General features: G+C 43.4%; 4 protein-coding genes across 5 annotated transcripts; 2 read left to right on the top strand and 2 right to left on the bottom strand.

Annotated features, from left to right (window-relative positions):
* Positions 1–4,295: 4,295 nt before the first annotated feature.
* LOC4324608 (F-box protein At4g18380) lies at positions 4,296–7,927 on the bottom strand. The gene is made up of 2 exons (XM_015766690.3): positions 6,398–7,927; positions 4,296–4,727 (listed from the first exon to the last, which is right to left on the bottom strand). The coding sequence occupies exon 1, from the start codon at positions 7,628–7,630 to the stop codon at positions 6,440–6,442; it is 1,191 nt and encodes a 396-aa protein (XP_015622176.1). The 5' UTR covers positions 7,631–7,927; the 3' UTR covers positions 4,296–4,727; positions 6,398–6,439.
* A 1,639-nt stretch (positions 7,928–9,566) lies between these two features.
* On the bottom strand, positions 9,567–12,905 carry LOC4324609 (ABC transporter I family member 10). Of its 2 annotated transcripts, XM_015774459.3 has the most exons (5): positions 12,579–12,905; positions 11,957–12,043; positions 10,753–10,878; positions 10,552–10,674; positions 9,567–9,944 (listed from the first exon to the last, which is right to left on the bottom strand). In XM_015774459.3, exons 1-5 carry the CDS (start codon positions 12,852–12,854, stop codon positions 9,735–9,737), a joined length of 822 nt encoding a protein of 273 aa, XP_015629945.1. In that variant the 5' UTR covers positions 12,855–12,905; the 3' UTR covers positions 9,567–9,734. The 2 variants fall into 2 exon arrangements, with proteins under 2 accessions (XP_015629945.1, XP_066160419.1); XM_066304322.1 differs by lacking the exon at positions 11,957–12,043.
* A 6,282-nt stretch (positions 12,906–19,187) lies between these two features.
* On the top strand, positions 19,188–20,041 carry LOC4324610 (copper transporter 1-like). The gene has a single exon (NM_001428141.1). It carries the CDS (start codon positions 19,236–19,238, stop codon positions 19,719–19,721), a length of 486 nt encoding a protein of 161 aa, NP_001415070.1. The 5' UTR covers positions 19,188–19,235; the 3' UTR covers positions 19,722–20,041.
* Positions 20,042–22,163: 2,122 nt separating this feature from the next.
* LOC4324611 (copper transporter 3-like) lies at positions 22,164–22,797 on the top strand. The gene has a single exon (NM_001428140.1). The coding sequence runs from the start codon at positions 22,203–22,205 to the stop codon at positions 22,653–22,655; it is 453 nt and encodes a 150-aa protein (NP_001415069.1). The 5' UTR covers positions 22,164–22,202; the 3' UTR covers positions 22,656–22,797.
* The last annotated feature ends 1,957 nt before the right edge of the window (positions 22,798–24,754 follow it).

Raw genomic sequence — 24,754 nt, forward strand, 5'->3', positions numbered from 1 at the left:
CAACCGGTTTTCGTGAGCATATCGATAAACTCAGGGAATTTGTATTCAAATTTTGGTTTATGAAATTTGTTCGAAATCTACCGGCTTTTCACCGGATTTCGCGAAAAACGTCATACTACCAGAGCCCGGAACGGAATGTCATCTCGGAATTGTAAACCCTGCCTCTATCCCAGCAAGTCACAAACAAAATAAATAATTATTCGATAACTTTTTTTAATAAGACGAATGATCAAAGGTTACAAACAAAAACTCAAGGCGGCAAGTATTTTGGGATGGAGGTAGTAACTAATAGTTCCCATTTTTTACTATTAATCATGAAAAATATAATGGCTCTAAACCGGGTAAAACATTGTCGACGTTTTAGGTCTCGACTACGGTATTTGTATGGTATGAGAATCGTCGGTACCAAGGTATATGCGAGATTGAGGTAAAAGAGACAGAGATAAGGATTTTATATAGGTTCGGGCCCCGTATGTGATAGGTAATAGCCCTACTCCTGTTGGCCGAAGCCGGTGTTGCTCTTTATTCATCTGAATCACACAAGTACAATATGTGAGATAACCTATCTATCCACCGTCAACTTGGTGGTATGGATAACCAACATGTAGTCGACGACAGGGTAATCTTCCTCCTCGAGTATTAGCCCATCGTAATCAAAGATGGCGCTAGATCCCTCTTGTTGGCCTCCGCAGGCACCATAAGGGGTCTGTTTAGGTTTATCCCTGATGTTAATGTCTAGTGACGTGTGTTGGCTTGTGTATTGTGTGTCTATCTATTGTTGTGTACTCTCTCCCCCTATGGGGTCTTGTATTTATACCCATAGATGTCCCTTTGTCCAAGTAGAACTAGGCAGACCAATATGGATACAATCTGAGTTGTCCTTATCATTTCCATATAGAACTCTACTTATCCTTCCTTATCCGGAACTCCTTCTATATACGAGGTATGATTTCATATAGGACTTAGTATATGGTGGGCGTCGCCGTGTTTACTCAACTACTATTAGATATGCGGTATCTATAACCGTCACAAACATGATGTTTGCTAATTCAAAATTTTGGGATAATTAAATGTTTGGGAAAAGTACTACTCCACTCTAAAACTCAGACCCCAAAAGGAGAACAATAATTGGTAGTACTAATTAATTCTCGAGTTTTGAAATATAACTAAATCACGAAGCATATTAAGGTAGTTTTTCAAAAGATTATTCACCAGATTATTACTGCAGATATTACACTTGTTTGTTAGATTAACTTAAATATTTTGAGAAATAAACTTTATAAATAGCATAGAACAAGTGGCATAATAAGCATTAAGGTGGAAGAATGTTTTTTTAGAAGTCATATGTTTAGAAACATGGAGTAAATAAATCAGGACAATAGTCCGGTCAAAAAGCTGGAAACAACGAGTCCAACACAAATACAACCAGAGACTTATTAGTTGCAAATTTTATAAATATTAATTAAAAATTATAATGGAGGGCGCAGTATAGTGAACTTTTTTTCCAGAGAAAGGTATTTTTTTTACCCGGCCTCTATATCCAACCGGATATATGCAGCCATTTTAATTTAGTAACTTAGTCTATCAAATAGGGAACTTAGCCCTCAAATAACCCAATCTAAAATTCGCTCCTAGGAAGATTTGAACTCATAACCTTACGGTATAGTGATCTGTTTGGGGGAAGTTATTATCTATAGTTAGTTTTTATGGTAGAACCCGTTGGACAGGCTTGAGAGGTAGTGGTTTTATTTTGTGGAGGATATCATAACACCAAAATTTGCAAATTTGAAGTCTACGTGTAATTTTGTACTCTGTCACTGAAAAATATAAGGCATGCATGTATTTGAAAAGTTGGTAGTTTTAAATTTGAAAGTTCCTTAATATGATGTTAACTTAATAGTCATTGATTATTACAAAAGAAATTAACAACCAAAGTTTAAAGTTGGGACTATTTTACACACTAATATGTCTTATATTTCTCGTTGGAGAGTAATCATTAAATTTATAATTATTGATAAAATAAAATTGTGCCTAGCACTTCAAGAAAGTAGATACATATACAACTTTCAATATAACTTAGATAAAAAGTGGAAGAAAATAACTGTACGAATGCACAGAGTACCTACCCGCCAGGTGATGGTAGTAGTAATTCAATAGAAGTGTTTGTTTTTCCGTACGTACACCCATTTAATATATGCAAAGTTCACGACAAAGATCTGAAACATTTTACTAGTAAGATAAATCAACATATATATGACATATCAATTTACAAATATGTAAATTCAAATTCAACTTATAGAAATAGATAATAAAAATAACAAATATCAATTGCCAATAGTATGCACTTTTTATAGTTGTATTTATTATTTTGCGGAGTAATATATTATATTTTTTAGTAATATATTATATATTAATTTATGTTATTACTTTTTTAAAAAATAATGACTTTTTGGGTGGCACATATAACCGAGTGTACGCTTTGTCGGCTGAAAAAAATAAGTTTCATTCATTGGTTATTTCCATATATGAGCATGCATTGTACCACCGCGACTGGTATGAGACATGATCAACTCTGAAAACCCATTTTTTTATACATATGGAGTGCCACTAGAGTCTGGACCATGCACCGATGCACAGGACCGGAAGCGGGTAGTGGTTATCTGCCTAGGCATCGAGCATGAATTATACTCTCTCCATCTAAATATTACTTTTTGGTTTTTTCTTTCAAAAGTTTAAGATCTATTTGTAATATTTATGAGCTAAATTAAATCAAAATCCAAGAAGTTATTTTAGTACTTATTGGTTTTTATCACATGGTAAATGAGTTAATTATATTTTAGTTTTGGTGACAAAAGAATAAATAGATTTTAGACATTTGGATGGAGTAATAAATAAATGTTCTCCTCCTAACTAGACGATGAAAAGCGGTCGAGTGGAGTGGCATTGAGTTGCATGCGCAGAGAGCCAGATCAGGAGATCGAGCTAGCTACTTCCTCTATCTTATAAGGAATTTAGGTGAAATTGACACATCATAATACTACGAATATGGACATCAAGCCTCTTTCAGTGGCCCGAAAGGTCTCGAGAATAGTATGTAAAGTACTCCAATAAAATTACGGGTGCCATGCAGTGTCTCCAGCAGGTGCAAGTGCACAAGATAAAAGAGAGAAGTGAATAGGGTGGCGCACGATCTTGCTAGAATAGCAATGAGTACTAGGTCTAATGCTGAGTGGAGGCTATGTGCCCCAGCACAAATCCTAAACTTATTAAACCAAGAATGCAACCCTTTATTCCGTCATTAATAAAGCTCTCTCTTTAATGTAAAAAAAAATGTAAAGTACTCCAATGGAATGCCCAGTCCCCGATCGAAATGTAGTTATCGCGTGGTTGTGCCTGTGTCCCGCCGGCAGAGCACGAGCGACACCGGAACGAAACGAGAGGCAGCGCGTGTGAACAGTTGTTCGTACGTGCCGTCATGCGCAGGTCATACCTGGCGTGATCACTTCAACGTTACTTTGGGAGGTTTTTGCTAATTAACCATCGTTCGGCGCCCAAAAAGGTTTTTACCAAAGATAATCGAATTTTACTGAGTTATACTGCGGCTACCTAGCTACGCCTCGTTCGGAGTAGAAGTAAAACGCATGGCCCGCAGGCCATAGCCAGGTTGGGCAAATTATCTATCGCCAGGTCAAGTGCCCAGGTCATCACTCCTCAGGTGGTGCACTGGTGCTCGATGCCTCGATCCAATGCCAGTACGGGTATACTGCTCAGTGCTTGCCTGTAGTTGAGCATGCAGCCGGCCGCTCTGCCAGGCTCATTCAATTGGGTCCGGCCGGCGTGTCGGCTGACAAGTCTGCAGCACTGTACATCTGGGCCAGCTTCAATTCGGTCAAGAGTTGCTGAACTAGATCCGTCCTGCGTTTCGGCCTTTAGGCCTGTCTTGCACAGACAGAAAACCCGTCCCGATGGCACAGGATTTATTTGGTTATCTCCGACTAGATGGCACAGAACGGCAACAACGATGTCAGATTAGTTTTCGCACGACCCGTTTCACGAGTGCTGGATCTGTTGCAAGAGTGAACGCTATAAATGTGCTATTGACGTACTAGAACTAGAAGAACTGCGTAGTAGCATACTCATACCATTACCAGTGACATTCTGGGTCACCCGGAGCTACCCCACTCATCATTTCATCAACAAATCCGTAAATCTTGATACGGCACTTGCTCGATTCAAGAAATCAGGAGTTCAGCGCACAAGGCACGTAGGTTTCTATACTGTAGTCACGCACTCCCTTTTATCCAATAAAAGAAAAAGTCAGTCGGGAAGTAACTTTGTAGTCTGATACACAAAAGGTTACAAGGTCACATGAGGCAGCACGGCTCAAACTTTTCTGGAAAGCAGAGCATGTTTTGTCCATAATTTGATACAGAGCTAACAGCACAGTGCGGGCAACTAAAAGCAAAAAATGACACTATTAAATCTAATAATCGATGGGGCCTCCTCGTAGAAGAGACAATCAACAGATGCGTTGTCTGCATGACCGGGCACTCCAACCTCATGTGTAGATGTATTTCATGGCATTTCTTCAGGGTGCTTTTGCTGCAGATAACACATTCCATTCCAACTCTATGCCAAACAGCCCAACATAAACAGGTGTATATACTTACAGATGCCTGATGTCCACCATGACTCCTAGATACGTCTCAATAGCATCCCATCATATCCTGGAAGTAATGGTGAAAATGAGTTCAGTAAAACATTCCAATGGAGCAAACTAACAATCACAAAATTTTGCACTAGCAGAATATAACAAGGCCTGTAAAAAATAATGTATCGTCTTCACCAAGAAACACCCCAGTCGTTCTATAATCTGGTAAAGGACACCCTGACACGCATAAGCATGAAATGCAGTAGGAAACGAAATTATCAATTGCAAACGTGCACCGGCAATATCTAGGAACAGATCCTTGCTTGATGTCAATAATGATGAAGAACCTTAGTCTGACTGGCATACTAACAAGATGAAGGCATTGCTAGCCATGTTCAAAATGAAGGATTTTAGAATAGTCATAATGAAGGACTTCAGAATATCGAGGCACAACAGATTAGGGTTCTGATTTTAGGATATCGACCCACAACATAGTTGGCTTCTGACTTCAAGTCACCAAGCACTATCTCGCTACCCCAATGAGAACACAACCTCCTAGCACTCACAAGTAATCCCCAGTTTAGTCCTACAAGGTAACAATTCAAAAATCTTCGAATACTTGGTAAAAGTGTCCTGCTCATGATATCAAGGAAAATGAAAGTAAAATGGCATATCAGAATATCTGGAGACCACATGAACAATCCTCCATATGATAACCCTCCTATATCTTGTTACTTTTTTTTCTTTTTGGCATCAACCATGCCAAGTTGCCAACAGGGTTACAGGGCAACGTCAAGCACATGGTGTTTACTGCAAATTAATTAGGACCAGCTCAGTACATAATCCAGGCAAGCCTGCCTTAACAGAAGTAAAGCTCTGCCCTATTGTGCTGTTCTAACATAAGTATGTACTAGACTACTTTACGAAAATGTTTTCCATCCTGGTCAATCCAAATTGCCTCATCTCTTATATCACAAACTACTGAAACTACTCTGTTCATAAACCAAATAGAGTCAAAACACCAGAAAACAATTAAACTTGACAAGTTAAATATAGGGAACCGGTCAGTTGGCCTCAATGCCTGAAAACAGAATAGGAGAATTCATAATTAGCTATTTTGTTGGCACATTTCATTTGTAGAATATTAAATCCCCAATGTTGTTTCCGTTGATCAAGAATTCATGCATGTTGCAGTTACATCATCGAGGACTGGTTAGGCTATACCCATGGATCAACAAGCCACTACTCATGGTTATATCTATAAGACTTCATTGATTAAAACTAATTGGTTATAGTCATCATTGATCATGTATAATAGGACCTCACAATACTTTTCACATCAAAAACTGAATACTGGATATCTTTTTGCAAAATTTAGTGCCAACTAGAATATAGGTTTTCAAGAATTAGAGTATGATTCAAAGTAATTGGTCAGAATGAGCACAAAAAATTAATACAACATGTTGTTTGATCAGTCAAAGGAATTTAACAGAATCACTTGTATAGCTTGTAAAACAGAATTATGATCCTTTATCTCTGAAACTAATCCAGAAACCCATAAATAGAGACATAAACTTAATATAATGACAACTGACTCTCACTTCAAAATTTTCTTTAGATAAATAAAGTAGCCAACTAGTCATGCATTAGATAAAACAGAGTAGTTTCTGGAATATTGCGCATCACCTATATGTTGGTAGCAATTCTATTCCATAATCACATCAAGTGGTTTAAGTGGTAATTTACCTCCCCAAAGTGTAGAGCTCTCTGAAGCTGCCTCTCTGATGGTCAGAATGAGTTCATTTCAAGACTATATGTCCGCCGCTTGAGAAGCACCTGTGCCGCTGTTCGATATGGCTCCTCAAAGGCATCTAAAATCCAGCTAGCTCCTGTCGGGCCAGCAACCTCAATTCCTCCCCCTTCCCTTAGAACATCCTCGCTTGGTCTGATTGCTACCAGTGTAGCACCCTTAAGCAGTTGGCCCCCAGGAAGCTCAATATGCGGAGCGTACCATAGCCGCATACTAAGTGCTGGCATGAGTGTGCGGTGCGAGTTCCCAGAAGCTGACACAGGCCGCACACGCAGCTCCTGCAGCTGCCTCTTGTCCATAGTGAGGACGCCCTGCCCATCAGCATCCGTCAGGTCCAAGCTCTCGAGTGTTGAGTGATCTGCGATGATTGGCTGCAGCAAGTAATGCCGTGCCGAAGCAGCGATGAGTGAGCTGATCGTCCAGACAACACGGAGCTTAAGCCCTCCATTCGTATAGAGTGACTCTGGGATGTTCCCTAATTCATCGGGCTCTCTGCTGGAATCGGGAGAGGCAGCCGAGCTGTCTGCAGCAGTTGGGGGCGGCGCGGCCGGTGGTGGGGGTGGCTTCGACGTTACAGATGACGCGCCGAGTATGACACAGCTGCCGAGGGTGGAACCAAAGTCAGCCTTCCACTTGAGGAGCACGCCGTCCTCGATGCCGAGCTCGCCGGTGGGCAGCTCGATGTGGAGGCGGCGCAGCTCCTTGAAGGAGCGGAGGACCTCAGACGGCGAATGGTGGGAGACGTCCGCGGCGGCAGGAGCCGGTGCGGCGGGCGGGGCAGCGGAGCGACGGGAGACGGTCGCCGCGGCCGGGGAGAGGATCTGCCCGAGTGCCTGGATGGGCCTGACGATGCCGCCGAGCACCAGGCGCGCGAGATGCGCGAGCGCGCCGCGCCCCCGCGCGGCGGGAGGTCCCCCCTCCGCCGCCGCAGCGGCCTGCGCGGAGCCCGCCGACGAGGGGGGCGGGTCGTCGGATATGACGCAGTCGACGCGGACGAACACCGAGTCGACGAGGGGGACGAGCGCGTGGAACCGCCGCGAGACGAGCGCGCATCGCCCCAGCGCCTTCACGTCGCCGATGCGGCCGAACACGTCGAGGAGCACCTCGTCGGGCAGCCGCTCGAACTGGTCCCCCAACCCCTCCTCCTCCCCACCCTCGTGCCCTTCCATCCTAAACACCGGCAACAGCAGCAGCGGCGGCGGCAGCTCGCAGATCGGGATCCGGAGGCTTCGGCGCTGGGCTTGGGGGGGGGGGGGGGGGGGCGTGGCGAGTGTGTGAGCCTGAGCCAGTCGCGAGAGAGCTGGAGAGGGGAATTTTTTTGGTGGAATCGAGCGAGGGTGAGGAGGAGTTAGCCACGCACGCACACCACACGCACGGCACACCACCGGCCCACCGCACGGCACGGCGGCTGAGCGTGAGGCGAGGTGGGGGTTTGGCTTTGGCTCGTGTGGTGTGGTGTGGTGGGCGTGGGCGACGTGTCCGCCTCACCCGCTGTGGGCTCACGGCCTTTTTTCCCCCCCGGTGCGCGCGTACTACGGGAGCACGGCACACGGTGACACAGGGCACCGCGTCTCGTGGGACGATGCGAGGTTTCCACCGGGAGGAAAGATCTACTAGTGGCTACGTCACGTCGCCTTCGGCCGAAAATTCCGACGGCAACTGCTCCGTCCGTCCGACCCACCGCGACCAATTGGGGTTGGGTGTTGGATCCGTAGCCGGTGTTCCGTCGTGGGCTGTGCGCGCTTCACATCGTCGACGTCGAGCCGCGCGAGGGGAGCAAGCAACGGGTGATCTCGCTTCTGTCGCTCGCTGTGTGTGTTGTTTTGTGGTGGCGTGCAAGGAAGTACAACTCGCGGCAAACCTGATAAAGCGATGGAGACCGGACTGGACGGGGTGTGGTCGGTAGATCCCCACGGAGCCGTCTGATCTCCACACCGACGGGGCGGATGTACCTCTCTCTCTGTGAGAAAACAATTTGTCTGATGCATCTCATCCTCAGGTGCTTGGACTTTCTTCGCCTGGATTGGTGGGAGGAGGGATTCTTACTCTTAACAGCGAAGACCTGATTAAATTAATCCATGTTGTTGTCGGAAGGAACCATCAGCTTAATCATCGGAAGCGACTAGTGGCCAGCTTGCGAGCATCTCCACAGTTGACGCTGCAGCTCATCGCTCGAGTCGACCTGGCAACGTGCTGCCGATCTCTGCATCCGTGCAAAGCCGATTCATGCGAGGGAACAGCCGTCAAAAATGCTTACCGCTGCGGGGTACCGGATTAGGCATGATTTGGGCGCACGAGATGTGTAATCATGCGTAAATGTAATCGATGGAGGCTTCGGCGTCAAGCGACCTATAGTAAAATGGAGTGGATCTTCTTTCTTTTCCCTTGTTTTTTTTTCTTTTTTGGCTTCAGGGGTCAATCGTGTGCGTCAGCTCGAGTGTGATTGGAGCATGCGTCCAGAGAATGAATGAATGAGTGAATACTTGATTAGATTTGCCTTTGGCTGTGTTGTGTCATCTGTGTGACGCAACGCAATGGCGACCACGCCAGATAACTTCCCGGACTTATCACACACGTCTCTAGTACCCTACTACAGTATTTCTCAATTTTGCGAAAGAAAAAAGGTAGAATAGGTGCCAGCTTTAATTTTGCCAAACAAAAAGGTAGCACCTTCCAAGCCTCTAGCTTATTTCTCAATTTTGCCAACCAAAAAGGTAGAACAACTTCTCAATTTTGCCAAAGAAAAAGGTTGGCCAATTTCTCAATTTTGCCAATGAAAAAGGTAGAACAGGTGGTAGCTTCTTAGTTTGGCCACCGTGCTACGTGAGCAGCTATTGTGCCGGTCCTCATTTGTAATTGTACCTTGGGTTGGATCTCTCAGCCGGGAAGAACAAAATTGGCTCAGGTATTCTGCTGCTTCAGTGTGAAGTGAAGTGGCACGTCAACATGACACACACCACCTCACTGGGGTCATGTATGTAACACAGGAAAACTGCTGCTTAGGCAATTCCCAAATTTTCCAGGCTTAACATACTCAAACGTGAATTGTGAAACCCAGAGCTGTGGCAGAATTTGAACATCTAGGCCCTACATGACAACTCAAAATGCCCAAATCGACATTGCTATAAGTAAAGAGCAAGAGAGTAGAATACAGCTTGGAATTGAGGTAAGAAATTTGCGGGGAAATAGCCTAAAAAAATAAACTGATTTTCAACAATATGATGTGTACAGGAGTAGGCAAATTTCCCCATAGCTTCATATTCATTCCAAGTATCAAAGCTCAAAGTGACCGAAGTAGCGGGCTTGCTTTTTCTTTATATATTTGGATATTGTAGACACATCACCTTGAATAATTGTCTGGCCATCTTCCATATAAATAGCACCATCAGCATATCTGAGTTCTTCCAGTCGATGGGTCACCCACAATGCTGAAACCTCCCCACCAGCACCTACAGATTTCCTTACCGCCTTGATAACACCCATCTACAATTTGATGAAAGAAAGAGTAGAACGCTCATTTTAGTCACAGTGTCATTACCAGAGCGGAGTAATACATGCTACTAAAGAGTACATATTAGAAACAGAAAAATATGAATCGAGATTTCAACAAGGGGTAAAGTTGTGTTTAGCCATAGCTTTTGAGGTATGATGGCCACTCAACAAATGTGAATAAAGAAAAGAAAATTGCATTTGTAGAAGCAAAGCTACACAATTGTTTAGTTGTTTAAATAATAAATCGATCTGGGGTTTTTCAGTGATGTGGTTAATCATTGTTCTCCTCAGCATAATATTTAGTTACCTCGTGATCAATTACTACCTCTGTTTTTTAATATATGACGTTGTTGACTTTTTGACAAGCGTTTGATCATTAGTTTTATTGAAAATTTTTGTGCAAATATATAACAAATTAAGTCATTCTTAAAGAACATTTGACGATAAATCAAGTCATAATAAAATATAATTACATAATTTTTTGAATAAGATGAATGTTCAAACGTTTCTCAAAAAATCAACAACGTCGTATATTAAAAAGTGGAGGGAGTATTTGAGTACAACTGATTAGAAACAAGAACATGCATTATATTTATACCTGGTCGTATTCATCCAAGAATGTGGTCAGCTCATCCAGTAGTAGTACTTTGGATGCTTCAGCTAAAGCACCGGCAATTGCAACTCTCTGCTTCTGCCCGCCACTCAGAGTTTGGATTGGCCTCTGTGTTGGATGAAGGATGTTTGTGAACCTTGTGCAGACAATAGATTATAATCCAAAAGGAGCATGTCAGCTGCCTACTTGAGAGTAGCTTAACATTCCCACAGCATCCAGTGATTGTGATACTCTTGACCTAACCTCATCCAACGAAAGGTTGAGCTTACCAAGACCAAATGCAACATCTGATTCCACTGTCGGCATCACAACCTGCATTCAAAGAACGTAACTTAATATGTACCAGAAAGCTTGATCTAATTTGACATGAATGTGTCATTAAGCAATCTTCCTCCAATGCATCAAGAGTCAAAAAAATAACATTCTATAGTTGCTAGTAATATGATGCAAATACAGTCTAGCAATATCTTAATGAACATTTATATGTTCAAATTTAGTTCAGGGGAAACTCAGCAAACAGCACAACTGTATAGTTTTCAAAGGAACTAAAATATCAACACCTTATGTATCCAATTAGCTATAAAATTCTTAGTCCAAAGAGTTTACTAAGTTCTGAGTTAGGAATTACTTTCACACCCAAGTTTGTGAATGAAGATTAATGAGGAACACAGAACTAGATTCATTAAGACAATCATGTAGCACAAAATTTCTTGCTTGGTGAAACTAAATCTATTATGGGCAACAGTTAAGAGTGAACTCATCAGATTACAGTACAATTTACGAATTAGTATGTCTATGTATGTCGTTTCTTTTCAAAGACTTATATAATGTTGTCGAACTTAGTAGGATAGTTAACTAAGCTCTCAAATACTCCCTCCATCCCAATATAAGTGCAACCTAGTACAGATGTGACATATCCTAGTACAAATGTCTGTCCAGATTTGTAGTCGTGGGATATATCACATTTGTACTAGGTTACACTTATATTGGGATGGAGGGAGTATGAGTATTACCTTAAAATACATAAAGCTGGATGAGTTATATTGGTCGGTGAAGTAAAGCCTAAATATTGCAGAAGTACTTATAAAGAAAAACTGGACCTTGGTACTTTAACCGATGAATAGTTATTCAACAGGGTTACTAAGACTATGGCCAACATGCTTATACAGTCCAAAACGAATATGCAAGCAAGGAACATTGGAACCGAGACACTTCAATTTGCTGCAGAGTATCAATAAATACCAGATAGAAAAGAACAAAGATTTTCATGAATTCCATTTTCTAACTAGCATAATACACGTTATGTGAATGCAATTTTAACATTGTTGTATTCCATTTGAGAACGGAGTGAAATTTCAGATAAACACTAAAGCAGAATATAAGTGACAACCTGGTGATCGGGATTTTGGAAGACATAGCTGCATGGCCTGTTAATATACACTGTACCAGAAGAAGGATTTAAAAATCCTGCCAAAACCTAGAGAAAACATTCGGTTAACATCCCATTAAGGAGCTGTACTAAGAAATTCAGACCAATTTTGATAGTCCGGTAGCCTAATTAGGCAAGTAAATATTGTACAGCATTATAATAAAATTTATAGAACTTCTCCTCTGTCTTTTTTACTTTCTCATCCAGTCATCCTATATCATTCTATTCTGGGTGAGCATATCACAAAAAGTTGCTAATCTGATTGTGCCATCTGGTCCATTCATCCAAATAGTCAAATGTGCTTGATGCTCCACTCCTGAGATTCTATACAATGCTCACTCACTGGTTAGCCCAAGATACATACTAGTGGTTCTCGAATTAAAACATCCATCGGCTCCTGACGGTATACGAAAATTTCCTGGAGCAAGATATCAAAGAATGTGGTCCATGGGCACAATCTAATACTACAACTAAACTTTTGCCTACTCCATGAGCAAAAACGCTCAGGGCACGAACAAAATACACATGAAAAGCACAAGGACGACGCCCTCTTCAGTTCAGGGGGGTAAAGAAGATGAAGAACCTTGAGAAGGGTGGACTTGCCGCAGCCGTTGGGGCCGAGGAGCATCCAGAGCTGACCCGGAGGGACGCGGAGGGAGCAGTCCTTGAGCACCGGCAGCACCCGCCCCCGCCGAGTCGTCACCGACAACTCGACGCCCTGGCCCTCGATGGCCGGCGTGGGTAGGGACGACGCGAGGACACGGAGGCGGTGGCGAGGGCGGGATACGAGGGCGGCTCGGCCGGGGTCGTGGGGGCAGCGGCAGATGGCGGAGGTGCCGCCGGCGAAGGCGTGCGCCATCTCTGCGAGAGAAGTGAGAGCGGTAGATGGAGGCTTGTGGCCTTGGGGGCCCGGTTCTCCAGAAGACCAGAAGGCTATAAGGCCAGATGCCCACAAGTCCATTGGTTGATGGGCCGATTTGGGGCTTTGGGGGCAGAGAGTGCGGATACCATCCTGTGCTCCTACTGTAGTTCGTGGAAACGGATTCTCTAACTTTGTTTAGGGCCTGTTTGGTACAGCTCCAGCTCCACCCCTCCTGGAGTTGGAGCTCAGCCAAACAGTTTCAGCTTCACCAAAACTGGGAGTGGAGTTGGGTGGAGTTCTCTCACAAAATATACTAGAGTTGTGGAGCTGGGTTTAGGCAGCTCCACAACTCCACTCCAGACTCAACTCCTGGAGCAATATTTAGGAGTTAGAGCTGTACCAAACAGGCCCTTAGTTTACAGTTGTGCCACTTATATGTGGGCTCCACTTTGTTATGATCCACATCTCAGTAGTACAACTACAAACTGTACAAAGTTAGAGGAGTCTTTTCTCTAGTTTGTGTATTTGCGGTTCCTCTTACAAGAAAAACACAGCCACAGAGACCATGTGGTACATTTTCCATTCACAAAAAAGAAAGAGAATAAACCATAAAAAAAGAACGGGCTTTTTATTACCTGAAACAAATATGTGAAAGATTTCCAATCATGTAATCTCTCCGTCTCAAAATATAACAACTTTTAGCTCTTATGATTTGATGTGACCATGGCTACTACGGATACATCCGTTGCTCACCTCATGGATGGACAACAAGATATCAAGTTCGAGTCCTCCAAGTCTCAAAATCCAATTCGGCCACCTACTACCCTGCTGACTTCAAACGGCCGCCGAAGCTCCATACGACCTCCGTTTTCGGCCCGTGAGTACTTGATGGAAAGCTCTCGGAGTCCTCTTTCCAATGCATCAAGCCTCATTGCCAAATTCCATCTCAGTCGGCAGCAACTGAAGAAACAAGGTGCTGCGACACCTGTAATGGGACTATGGGCTTGTAACTTCATTTGGGACCCCGGCCCAGGTGGGGCCCATGTGGGGTGCGCCCCAAGCTGGTGGAGCACGACCCTAGGCACCCCTAGGTCATCCTCCCACCCCTATATATAGCTAGTTACCCCTTCAGGGTTTCTGGGGTTTTGTTAGAATAAAGTTTAGCCATTGCTACTTGCTTGCAGCGCGCGTGTCGGCTAGACCGTCCGTCTGCTTGTTCTTCGGAACCCCAACTTATCATTTGTATTGAATTCCTATTTGCAATATCAGATTGCTTTTATCTTGTTCTTGCTTGTTTCTTCGATTTGCTTGCAGGAATAGGGTTGATCTGCACCGGCAAGATCAACAACCCACGGAGAGGTGTATCGATCGCTAAGGCGCAACACAACGTCTCGTACGGTTGTAGTCGGATCGTCAACGTTTCTCCCAAATCGTAGTTATCACAACTCACCGAAAGATCGGGCCAACAACAGCCTTGAGTGTCGAGAGGAACTCAGGGTTCATCAGGTGGTATCAGAGCTTTCGTTGCTCGGTGAATTTTTATCTTCCTAACCAGAAAATAGCCATACAAAAAAATCGTATCATTTACCTAGCCATATTGTGCCATTGCATTGTTCTTTTCAGTTTTTGCTTTGTTGAATTTTGTGTTGCATTGTCACATCGTGTTGCTGGTCTTAGCGTCTAGTTTGTTTAGAGTTTCAAGTTCTGGTCACGTTTTGTACCACAATCGTCGCTGCCACCGTGTCTCTGTTGTTGTCGGGACCTACGAAAACGGAATCGGCCCGCTGCCACGGTTTTGTTTTTGTAGTTTTCAGAATTTTTTATCGGTCAGTTTTGGAGTTGCCTTTAGGATTTGCTTGAGTTTCTGGTTTGCCCGTGAATAGATCGGCCTGCGCTTGTTGCCGGTGTAGAGAGGAGGAAGAAGAATTTCCAAATCTGTTTTTGGAAGTATGAGAGTTTAATCTGGAAAGAAATAGTAGATCAGATTGATTGAAATCAGTTTCCCTTTTTCTCTCACCATAACCGGACTCCTAGGTAGTGCCGCATCCTTCCTTTCCTCACCCACCACCACCCCGGGTCCGCGACCAGGCCGAGTCCGAGTGTCTCCTCTCGGTCACGGTTTCAATCTATACCGTGATCTTGCATACTGCTTGGTGAAAATTTTTCGAGTATCGGATTGAAAATCCTTTTGCAAAAACGGAACCTACAGGACGAGAGGATTCCATTATTGTATAGTTCTAATTTTGGGTTTTAACTTTTACATTTGAGTCCCTATAAATTTTGTATTTATGTTTGAGTCCCTGTAATCTTACATTGAGGTCCTTGAATCTGTTTTTGTAAAATAAAATCAAAAAAAAAGAAAGAAAAAAAAAAGGCAGAAAGGTGCATAAAAAAAGAAGAAAAGAAAAGCCGCACCCAAAAAAAAAAGAAAAGGAAACAAAAAAAAAGAAAGAAGAAAGAAAGAAAAGAGAAAATATTGTTATGTTTGAGCTGAACTTCATATATCAGAGTTGTGCATGAGTTGTTCCTAGTGCTATCTTGTGGTATCATTTGTGTCTAGGCTCGCGTCTCTAGTACGTTCTAGCCTAGGACCAGCACGGTGCTTGACTTTGAACAATTATTCAATTTTGCATTCTCTGATTTGAGCATTTGCTATTCCTTTGCTACATATTTAAGCCTACCCAGAGCTCCACAGATTTGATTGCAGCCGTACAACAAGTGTTCGCCAAGGCATCGATACATCCAACCTCCATTGGGGTGCTTGGTTGAGTCGGTGTATGTCACCATTCCGCTTGCATTGGTAAGATCTTGTAAGAGCTTGGTTAAAAGCTTGAGTGTGTGTGATTTTTGAGCTGCCACTACCTAGTAGTTAATAGGAACGCGCATATTTTTGTGTATGTTTCTTGTTTTCTACTAACAATGGCAGGGATACGCAAGATAATTGGGGATAGCTGTGCTCACCATCGACATCTTCGTCGAGACATGAGGAGTGATCAACATGACCTTTATGAGGTAAGTGACGATGTTCTAGGTAAGATCAAATCTGCACTGCCTTATTTCGAGGGAAACTATAATCCTCATGCTTACATTAATTGGGAGCTAGCGGTTGATAGTGAATTTCAAAAGCATGTCTTGTCTGAGAAACAAAAGGTTATGTGTGCCTCTAGTGTTTTAGTTAAACATGCTTCTAATGATTGGAAACATCTTTGTAGGCATAACAAAATACCACAATCTTGGAAAGACCTGAAATGATATTTTAGAGATGTTTATGTTCCCATGTATTATGCTGATATTCTGCTCAACAAACTGCAATGTTTAAAACAAGATACCAAAAGTGTTACTTCATATTATCATGATATGCATGCTTGTTTATTACGTTGTGGCTTAGATGAATGTGAAGAAGCTACAGAATTGAGGTTTTTATGTGGACTTAACAAAGAAATTCAGGACATGCTTGCTTGTGAAAAGTATAGATCTCTTTCTCATTTGTTACAATTTGCTTGCAATGCTGAAAGTAAAATAGAGGAGGATATGAAAAAGAAACACGCTATGTCTTTGCCTCCAATTACTAACTATTTGTAGGAAGTGCGTAATCACGAAAAGGAGGAGAGAGACATGAAAGAGCCACCAATTCCATTGTTCACACTCAAGTTTGAGACACCTCCATCATCTAAAGAGGACATCCAAGGTAAAGTAAATGGTACTGAAATTAATCAAGGTGAGTGCATTATTAACGAAGTAAATTTGTTCACTTTTCATGCAAAAGTAGAGCAACCGTTAGTGGAACCAAATGCTGGAATTCCTTTGTCACAAGTTGATTTACTCGCTGTTCCTTGTGATAAAGAAGAGTTGTGTGATAATGCTTCACTTATATCCATGCCACAACTAGTGAATGAGCATGCTATTCCTAGTGTTTCTTTGTGTGCTGATTTTAAGCATGCTGTTCACATTGCTAATGAAGTTGAGGAACGTAAATTGCTATCTTCTTTAAATACTTTGGGCTATGTTCAGTTTGATGATTTTTGTGAGCTCGATAATTTGAAGGAGAAATTATTTGCTAAGTCTGATTTGCCACGTCCAACTAATGCTATTTTTCATATCTTTGGCAAATATAATGATAGAGGAATATATTTGGTGCATAGAGTTTTCATTTGTTCGGATTTAGAGAAACATGTTATTGCTAATCACACTACTTCGAGTTTCTCTAGTTTTGATTGGATGAAACAGGTTATTTTGAATGGACTATGTGAAGAACACCATATGGAAAAACCGAGGACGGTTTTCCGTGAAGAAGGGGAGGATGATGTGACCATGACTACTACGGATACATCCGTTGCTCACCTCATGGATGGACAACAAGATATCAAGTTCGAGTCCTCCAAGTGCCAAAATCCAATTCGGCCACCTGCTACACTGCTAACTTCAAACGGCCGCCGAAACTCCATACGACCTCCGTTTTCGGCCCGTGAGTACTTGATGGAAAGCTCTCGGAGTCCTCTTTCCAATGCATCAAGCCTCATTGCCAAATTCCATCTCAGTCGGCAGCAACTGAAGAAACAAGGTGCTGCGACACCTGTAATGGGACTATGGGCTTGTAACTTCATTTGGGACCCCGGCCCAGGTGGGGCCCATGTGGGGTGCACCCCAAGCTAGTGGAGCACGACCCTAGGCACTCCTAGGTCGTCCTCCCACCCCTATATATAGCTAGTTACCCCTTCAGGGTTTCTAGGGTTTTGTTAGATTAAAGTTTAGCCATTGCTACTTGCTTGCAGCGCGCGTGTCGGCTAGACCGTCCGTCTGCTTGTTCTTCGGAACCCCAACTTATCATTTGTATTGAATTCCTATTTGCAATATCAGATTACTTTTATCTTGTTCTTGCTTGTTTCTTCGATTTGCTTGCAGGAATAGGGTTGATCTGCACCGGCAAGATCAACAACCCACGGAGAGGTGTATCGATCGCTAAGGCGCAACACAACGTCTCGTACGGTTGTAGTCGGATCGTCAACGTTTCTCCCAAATCGTAGTTATCACAACTCACCGAAAGATCGGGCCAACAACAGTCTTGAGTGTCGAGAGGAACTCAGGGTTCATCATGATTTGTCCTAAAATATAACAACTTCTCTACCAACATTCTCTTTCCAACCAATCACAACCCTTAACCGTTCACTTTTCACACATATCTTCACTACTCATCCAATCATAACTTTCCACCATTCACCTCTACCTACTTTCTTAATAACCGTACCCAACTCTATAACTTCTTATATTCTGGAACGGAGGGAGTATAAGAAGAATGTAAGATGTTACTCTCTCGATTCTAAAATATAGTAACGTAGAACAATGGTTTTATTCATAATACTATTATATATCTAATCTAATCTTAAATTACTATATATTTGGGACTGAGGGGGTATTACATTTTTATGGCTCTTATATCACCTAGTAAAACTAAAATGAGCGGATAACAATAAGGTAAGTATAGTTTAACTGATTAGGTTTTTTTTTTTTAAATCTGTTTACCCTAGTTCAAGTTTTAAACTTGATATGAGTGTTCATATATATTTATGTCTAATTAAATTATCCTGTTTCGGAGGTGATTAACTAGAACCCGTGTAGAGCACATTATTTTTCCTATAAAAAGGGAACAGAATAGTATCAGGTACATTTTTGCTAGAGCGATGTTCAAAATTTCCAACGTTTATGTTGAAAGTGCACGTTCGTCGAAAGTGCGAAATTGTCATTTGCAAACCGCAAAATTCTTCGACACGGTGCAAAGAAGTCCATATGGCTTACATAAGATTATGTGACGACGCCGTTTTGCAAGTATAGATCATATCGCACGCTTGCTTAAGTCAATGTACATCCTTCCATTTTGATGAAGAGAGACGATGCATTAACAGTTCCAAATATAGTTCAGTTAGTTATCCCCTCAGCTGAGAAGCAAAGGTCAACTCTTTCCTAATTAAAAGATCTTCTCTCGATCGGTTCTCGCCATTCATCCCAGATCGGAGATTCCGTGGCTATCATCCCACTGTACCACTGGCTGCTTATTAATCGGCAAGAGAGGCTCGCAGCGGCTCAATGCACCTGGTCCACCCAGCCTAGCCACAACCGGTCCAATCCAAACTCTCTAAACACAGGAGTAGCGGCGTGTACATGCGCCAACTGCCCACGCGGCCGCTGTCAAGTTGTTGGCCGCCAACTCTTCGCCTCGCTCCCGTGTGTAGTACGGTAAACGGTGTACTACCACTTGCCCTGACGTACGTACTACACGCGCCCCGGTGAGCCGGTCCAATATATACACGTCGTACTCCCGAGAGGCCGAGACGCGCCGGCAGAGAGCAAGCAGATCAATTGCCAAATATCTCGCTATCAGCTATGGACATGGGAGGGCACGACATGGGCGGCATGTCCCCGCCGGCGGCCGGGGCGGCGGCGCAGGGCGGCATGGGCGCCATGAAGTCGATGAGGTACACGCACATGACCTTCTTCTGGGGCAAGAACTCGGAGGTGCTCTTCACCATGTGGCCCGGCACGAGGGGGGGCATGTACGCGCTGGCGCTCATCTTCGTCTTCGCGCTGGCCGTCATCGTCGAGTTCCTCGGCAGCCGCAGGGCGGACGCCTGCCTCGCCGCACTGGCGCGGCGCGCCCCGGCGGCGGGCGGGCTCGCGCGCGCGGCCGTGCACACGGTGCGCGTCGGCGTGGCGTACCTGCTCATGCTCGCGCTCATGTCGTTCAACGGCGGGGTGTTCCTCGTGGCCGTTGCCGGCCACGCCGCGGGGTTCCTGGCGTTCCGCGCCGGCCTGTGCGGCGGCCCCGCGCAGGTGGAGGAGGACCGCAAGAACGACCCGGCCTGCTGCTAGTAGCCGCCTCGTCGACGTTGGTGTGTACTGTGAGCGATCGATTCGGTTCGGTGGACGTTGGTTTGATGCTTGCATGTGTTTGTGTAATTGTGTATATTGTTCGCGGTCGGTTGGATGAGTTGTTTGGCTGGTTTTCTTTCGTCTGTATCATTGTATGGCTCAAAAACGTGACATGAAAAAGGCTCCTGATGGTCCATCTCTCAAGTTGAAATCTGAAAAGTTCCGGTGCCGTGAAACTGTAATCGTGCAATCCGCTATCTATCACTTGTTTCATTGATGATTCACCCTGGCTGTAATTTCAATTCTAATAAATTGATTATGGTGCGCTTATGTAAATGTCCTTGTCTTTAAAAAGAAATGTAAATGTCCTTCAAACAATTCTTGTTTTGTTTTGCATCTGTATGTGCTAGTTGGCACAAAACTGTTCTGCATTGGTTTGTTTCTACCTTCCTCTTTTGTGTTGCTGACCCAAAATTGCTCCTCTGCATGCACCGGAGTTCATGTTGCTGAATTTCTCATGCCACTGTATTGTCCATTTTTTGCTGGTAAAAAGCACTGAACTACTGACTGGATTGGCAATTCCATGAATGATGATTAGCTCTACCGAAACAGTATGCTACCCTGAAAGTACTGTCTTACTGCCTCTATAAGTTTGCTTTGCTCCATCGATTTGACGCTCTATGGGTTATCCTTCACGTTCTCCCATCTTCTTTCCTGCTGCACCATGGGCCACCGCCAGTGGTAAATTCTCTGAGACGCAAAACAGAGCGCATATGCAGCAAACATTTCAAAAGGTTACCGGTAGATAGATTGGTACTCCATCCAAAAGACAGCACCCTTAGTGCTTTAAGTCTTTTTGTTTGCTCCGCTCGCGTCACCACTTTTAGTAGTACAAGAACACACTTTACTTCCTATGTAGTACTACCATCTCCTTTTTCTCCTTTTGAAGATCTTCATGTTTCTATGGCTGCTGTTGAAAAGCACAGGTGTTCTTCCACATGTGGAAGAACAAAAATCTCTCAAAGTTGAGCTGCTAAAAAAAAATTAAATCAAAATATATCAAACCGGAGTCTGTACAATACTATTACATACTCGAGTCCAGTTGATTCTTAAGCTGCGTCAGAGATTGGCTGTCAACCTGCTGCTGTTTAATTTGTTACATTATCCACCGCTATATTTTAGAGATAATGCACTGCTAAACAACCCAAATAATGGTTTTTTATGCACCCAACTGAACAAAAGTTAATCAATTTCACCACATAATTGTACTACTAAATCGGGCTGAACACTTCGCGGAGGGGCAATTATAATTGGTCAGTTGTGTGTGGTTCAGACTTAAAATCTGGCCACTTGTAAATTCTACAATTTCGTCTTGACAGTGGAAGCCTCCGAAGGAAACCTTTTTCCGCCCATGCCGTACGATGGATTTTCCTCGTTGACATTCTGCGCCCAACGCACAGCATGGCATGTCGTTCTCCATAAACGTACACACAAAAAAAAGCACCAAATTGGCTTCAAGATAAGGTCGTGGAAGCGTGCTACGGGGGATGATTTGTCTGGTGGAATCTAAGGCCTCCATAAATGATCTGTTACCAGAATACCTGCCGTACATAGGATGATTAGAGCAGGTACAATAGTAGCCTATAAGTCAGCTATAAACATATTTTAAAGTGATAAAGAAAAAGAGAGAAGAGCAGCGGGCTACATATCTGTAGCCAGCTGCAGCACGGGCTCCAAGATGTAATGCGTGTATAACAGGTGGGACCAAGTATTAATAGTATAGTAAGCAACTATTGTATGAATTAGCTATTATATTGGCTATAGATGATTTAGAGCTATTAGTGGGCTGCTATATTGACCTTGCTCTTATTCCTTCATTCAATTGATCCATCCATAAGACCATGATTATTATCCATCTCAAGAGGGAAAATGGCCAGTAAGCTGTAAGCCCAATCAAGTCCAAGCCCGATCATCTGTTGGGCCTAATTTGATCTCACTTTTTTTTTTCATCTCTAATGGTCCTGTGACAATAGCCAGATTCTGCAACTCATGAAAACCTCGAATTGCGAGGTCCTCGATTTGCGCACCTGTTCAGTTATACTAATCCATACTTATAAAGGAAATCATTTAGGACAATGTTTAAGTCAAACCTTAGAAATATAAATCATGAATAACTCTCAAATTGTTGAGTTTGAAAATATAAAAATTATATATATAGATTTATCTTGAAAAATACTTTCATAAAAGTTTACATATAGCACTTTTCAATAAATATTTTTATAGAAATAAGAAGTCAAAGTTGTATTTTGTAGACCGTGTCACTGTCCTAAACGACTTCCATTACGAACATAGAGAGAGTACTACGTACCAGTACGTACCTGTACTACACGCTCGCCGCCGCATATATCTATACTTGCACGGCGTGTGGATGACGGATCAAACCAAACACACCCGTGCACGCGGAGATCAGGAGCATCTGCAATGGCGGACATGGGAAGGCACGGCATGGCCATGGCCATGGCGCCTGCGGCGGCTGGCGGCGCGGGCAGGAGGAAGCGGTACATGCACATGACGTTTTACTGGGGCAAGAACTCGGAGATCCTCTTCACCGGGTGGCCGGGCGCCAGCGGCGGCATGTACGCGCTGGCGCTCGCCGCCGTCTTCGCTCTGGCCGTGCTCCTCGAGTTCCTCGGCTCCCCCCGCGTGCAGGAGTCCTCCTCCCTCGGCAGCAGGCGGCGGCGCGCGACGGCGGCGGCGGTGCACGCGGTGCGCGTCGGGCTGGCGTACCTGCTCATGCTCGCGCTCATGTCGTTCAACGTCGGCGTGCTCCTCGCGGCCGTCGCCGGGCACGCGGCGGGGTTCTTGGCGTTCAGGGCGGGCCTGTGCGGCGGCGGGTACAAGAAGGGAGAGCTCGCGCCTGCGGCGTGCTGCTAGATGTGGTTGCCATGGCGCAAGACAAAAGCGAATATATTTGTTTTCGAAAATTTAGATAAGGATTTTGAGTGCGGATCTGCTCTTGAATCTACGCTAAAATCTATATTTGTTATCCTCACAATGGAAAAGAAAATTCAATGTTAGGGTAGGGATGTACTCGATCACGTCGATCGTGAACTGATAGCCCCCGTTGTTGGATTCGGTGTTTGCATGTGTACCTTCGATCCTATTTGAAGAATCCATAACCCTAACTGTTAAACCCCCAAGCAGTGCTTCTTTCATATTTCCCATTATCTGCAGAATTAAACCACAGTGGTAGCCCAAGAGGCCGAGAGGCCCGAGAAGGCAAATAAGTGGAGGCCCGTAATAAGTCGAATTTCTGATATGTTGTCCCGACGAACTCATGACGACATGAAAGCTAACTACTGGAGTAATTAGTTGCATTGCTGCAAGGTACTTTGGTTAGCCAGGCCCACAATCTGAGTCACATGTCACCTTCTTTTAGCTCTTTATTAATACTTTTCATGCATTTGTGTTTGTACTTTTCTTTATAATGAAATATATACCGGTCTTAGTTTCAAAGAAACTATAGCTAATTGTTAATTTGTTATAGAATTTGTAAGACGAATGACTTCGCTTGATAAAATCGTAGCTTAACTAAAAAAATTACTTATTAGAATACCACCTTAAAGACATAGGTTATCTCTATTTATAGATGGTAAGATCTGCATAACCATTGTTTTCCCAAACGGTTTACTCAAACCAGGAACATAATCTATGAAATCAATGATCGATTATTGTGTCGACTGAATACCTCTAAGAAGGTCACAACAACTACGATATTGCTATCGCCATTCTAAGCATCTAAAACTATATTTTTTTACTCGGACAGTTCACCCCAAGGCATTAAGGTAACGGAGAGGATGTTAGCAACATTGCCCATAGACATTGTCAATGTTGGTGCTCCCAATATTGACGGCCTTGGTCCCATATCTACGACGATCTGAACTCAACCTCCTCCCCTACGTTTAGTGGCATCATCAACTTTCCTAAGCACAATGACGGCGATGATGGTCGAACCTGAATTGGAGGGGCTAGTGATGACGTGCATGGGCAAATGTTGTCCAGATCCATATGGTGCCAGTGGCAAAGGAGACCTGCAGTGGTAGAGATGATCACCTAGATGATGTTGGAAGCCTGACAGGCAACTCAGGCGCAAAGGAGTCGCAACCTCCCCCATCTCCTCCCTGCCTTCAACGCGCTAGACAAAAAGGGGTCGTGTTGCCTTCGGATCATCGATGGCCTTATATATGTACATGTATTTGTATGAATTAGAACTTAAATTTTTTAAAACCGGTTTACAATTATCATTATGTTGAATGTTGATCCCTTTGTATTTTATATGTTTTAAACTTTTCGGTTTTCTCATAATTTTGGTTCGTCATGATAGGAACATGGCTTTTATATTTATTTTAAGCTGGTACCAAGCATATGCAAAACCGTTTGGGTCACCTAATACCAATCTCCAACGGTTTCGTTGATAAATGTTCATTTGGTACTGCCCAAAACCGGTATAATTCAGATAAGATTTTACTGAAAATTTGGATTTTGGTTTGATGACATTTAAACTTGGTTTGTTTATCGAGCGGTTCTTGAATCTCGATTTAAGTCGAGTACTCGCGATAACTGAGTAATTACAGCCTCAAGGCTCACAGGCTCACAGTCCTCACCGTACTAGCACTAGTAGATATAAGTTTCTCATATATCTATTATCTATCTATCTATCTATCTATTTCTATCTATCTATCTATTATATACTAAAAGTCCATTAAACTTCCTACAAATACTCTCAAGCTGCCACGTGGCACTACTATAAACGATCCTAGACCGCCATGTGGCAATGTCTAATCTCGCCGTCGATTCCATTAGATTAGATTAGATGTATTTTATTTAAAAAGAAACTAATACCTTACTGTTGGCAGGGAAAAAAACATAAATACTCCATAAGTACGTACGTACTATATAGAAAACAATAAAACTTAACTTCTCTTCATCGGTTCGCTTGGAAAAGAGCGGCTTACTTACGAATCTACGATTTG

The sequence above is a fragment of the Oryza sativa genome, chromosome 1 (assembly GCF_034140825.1).
Source record: "Oryza sativa Japonica Group chromosome 1, ASM3414082v1".
Taxonomy (NCBI): domain Eukaryota; kingdom Viridiplantae; phylum Streptophyta; class Magnoliopsida; order Poales; family Poaceae; genus Oryza; species Oryza sativa.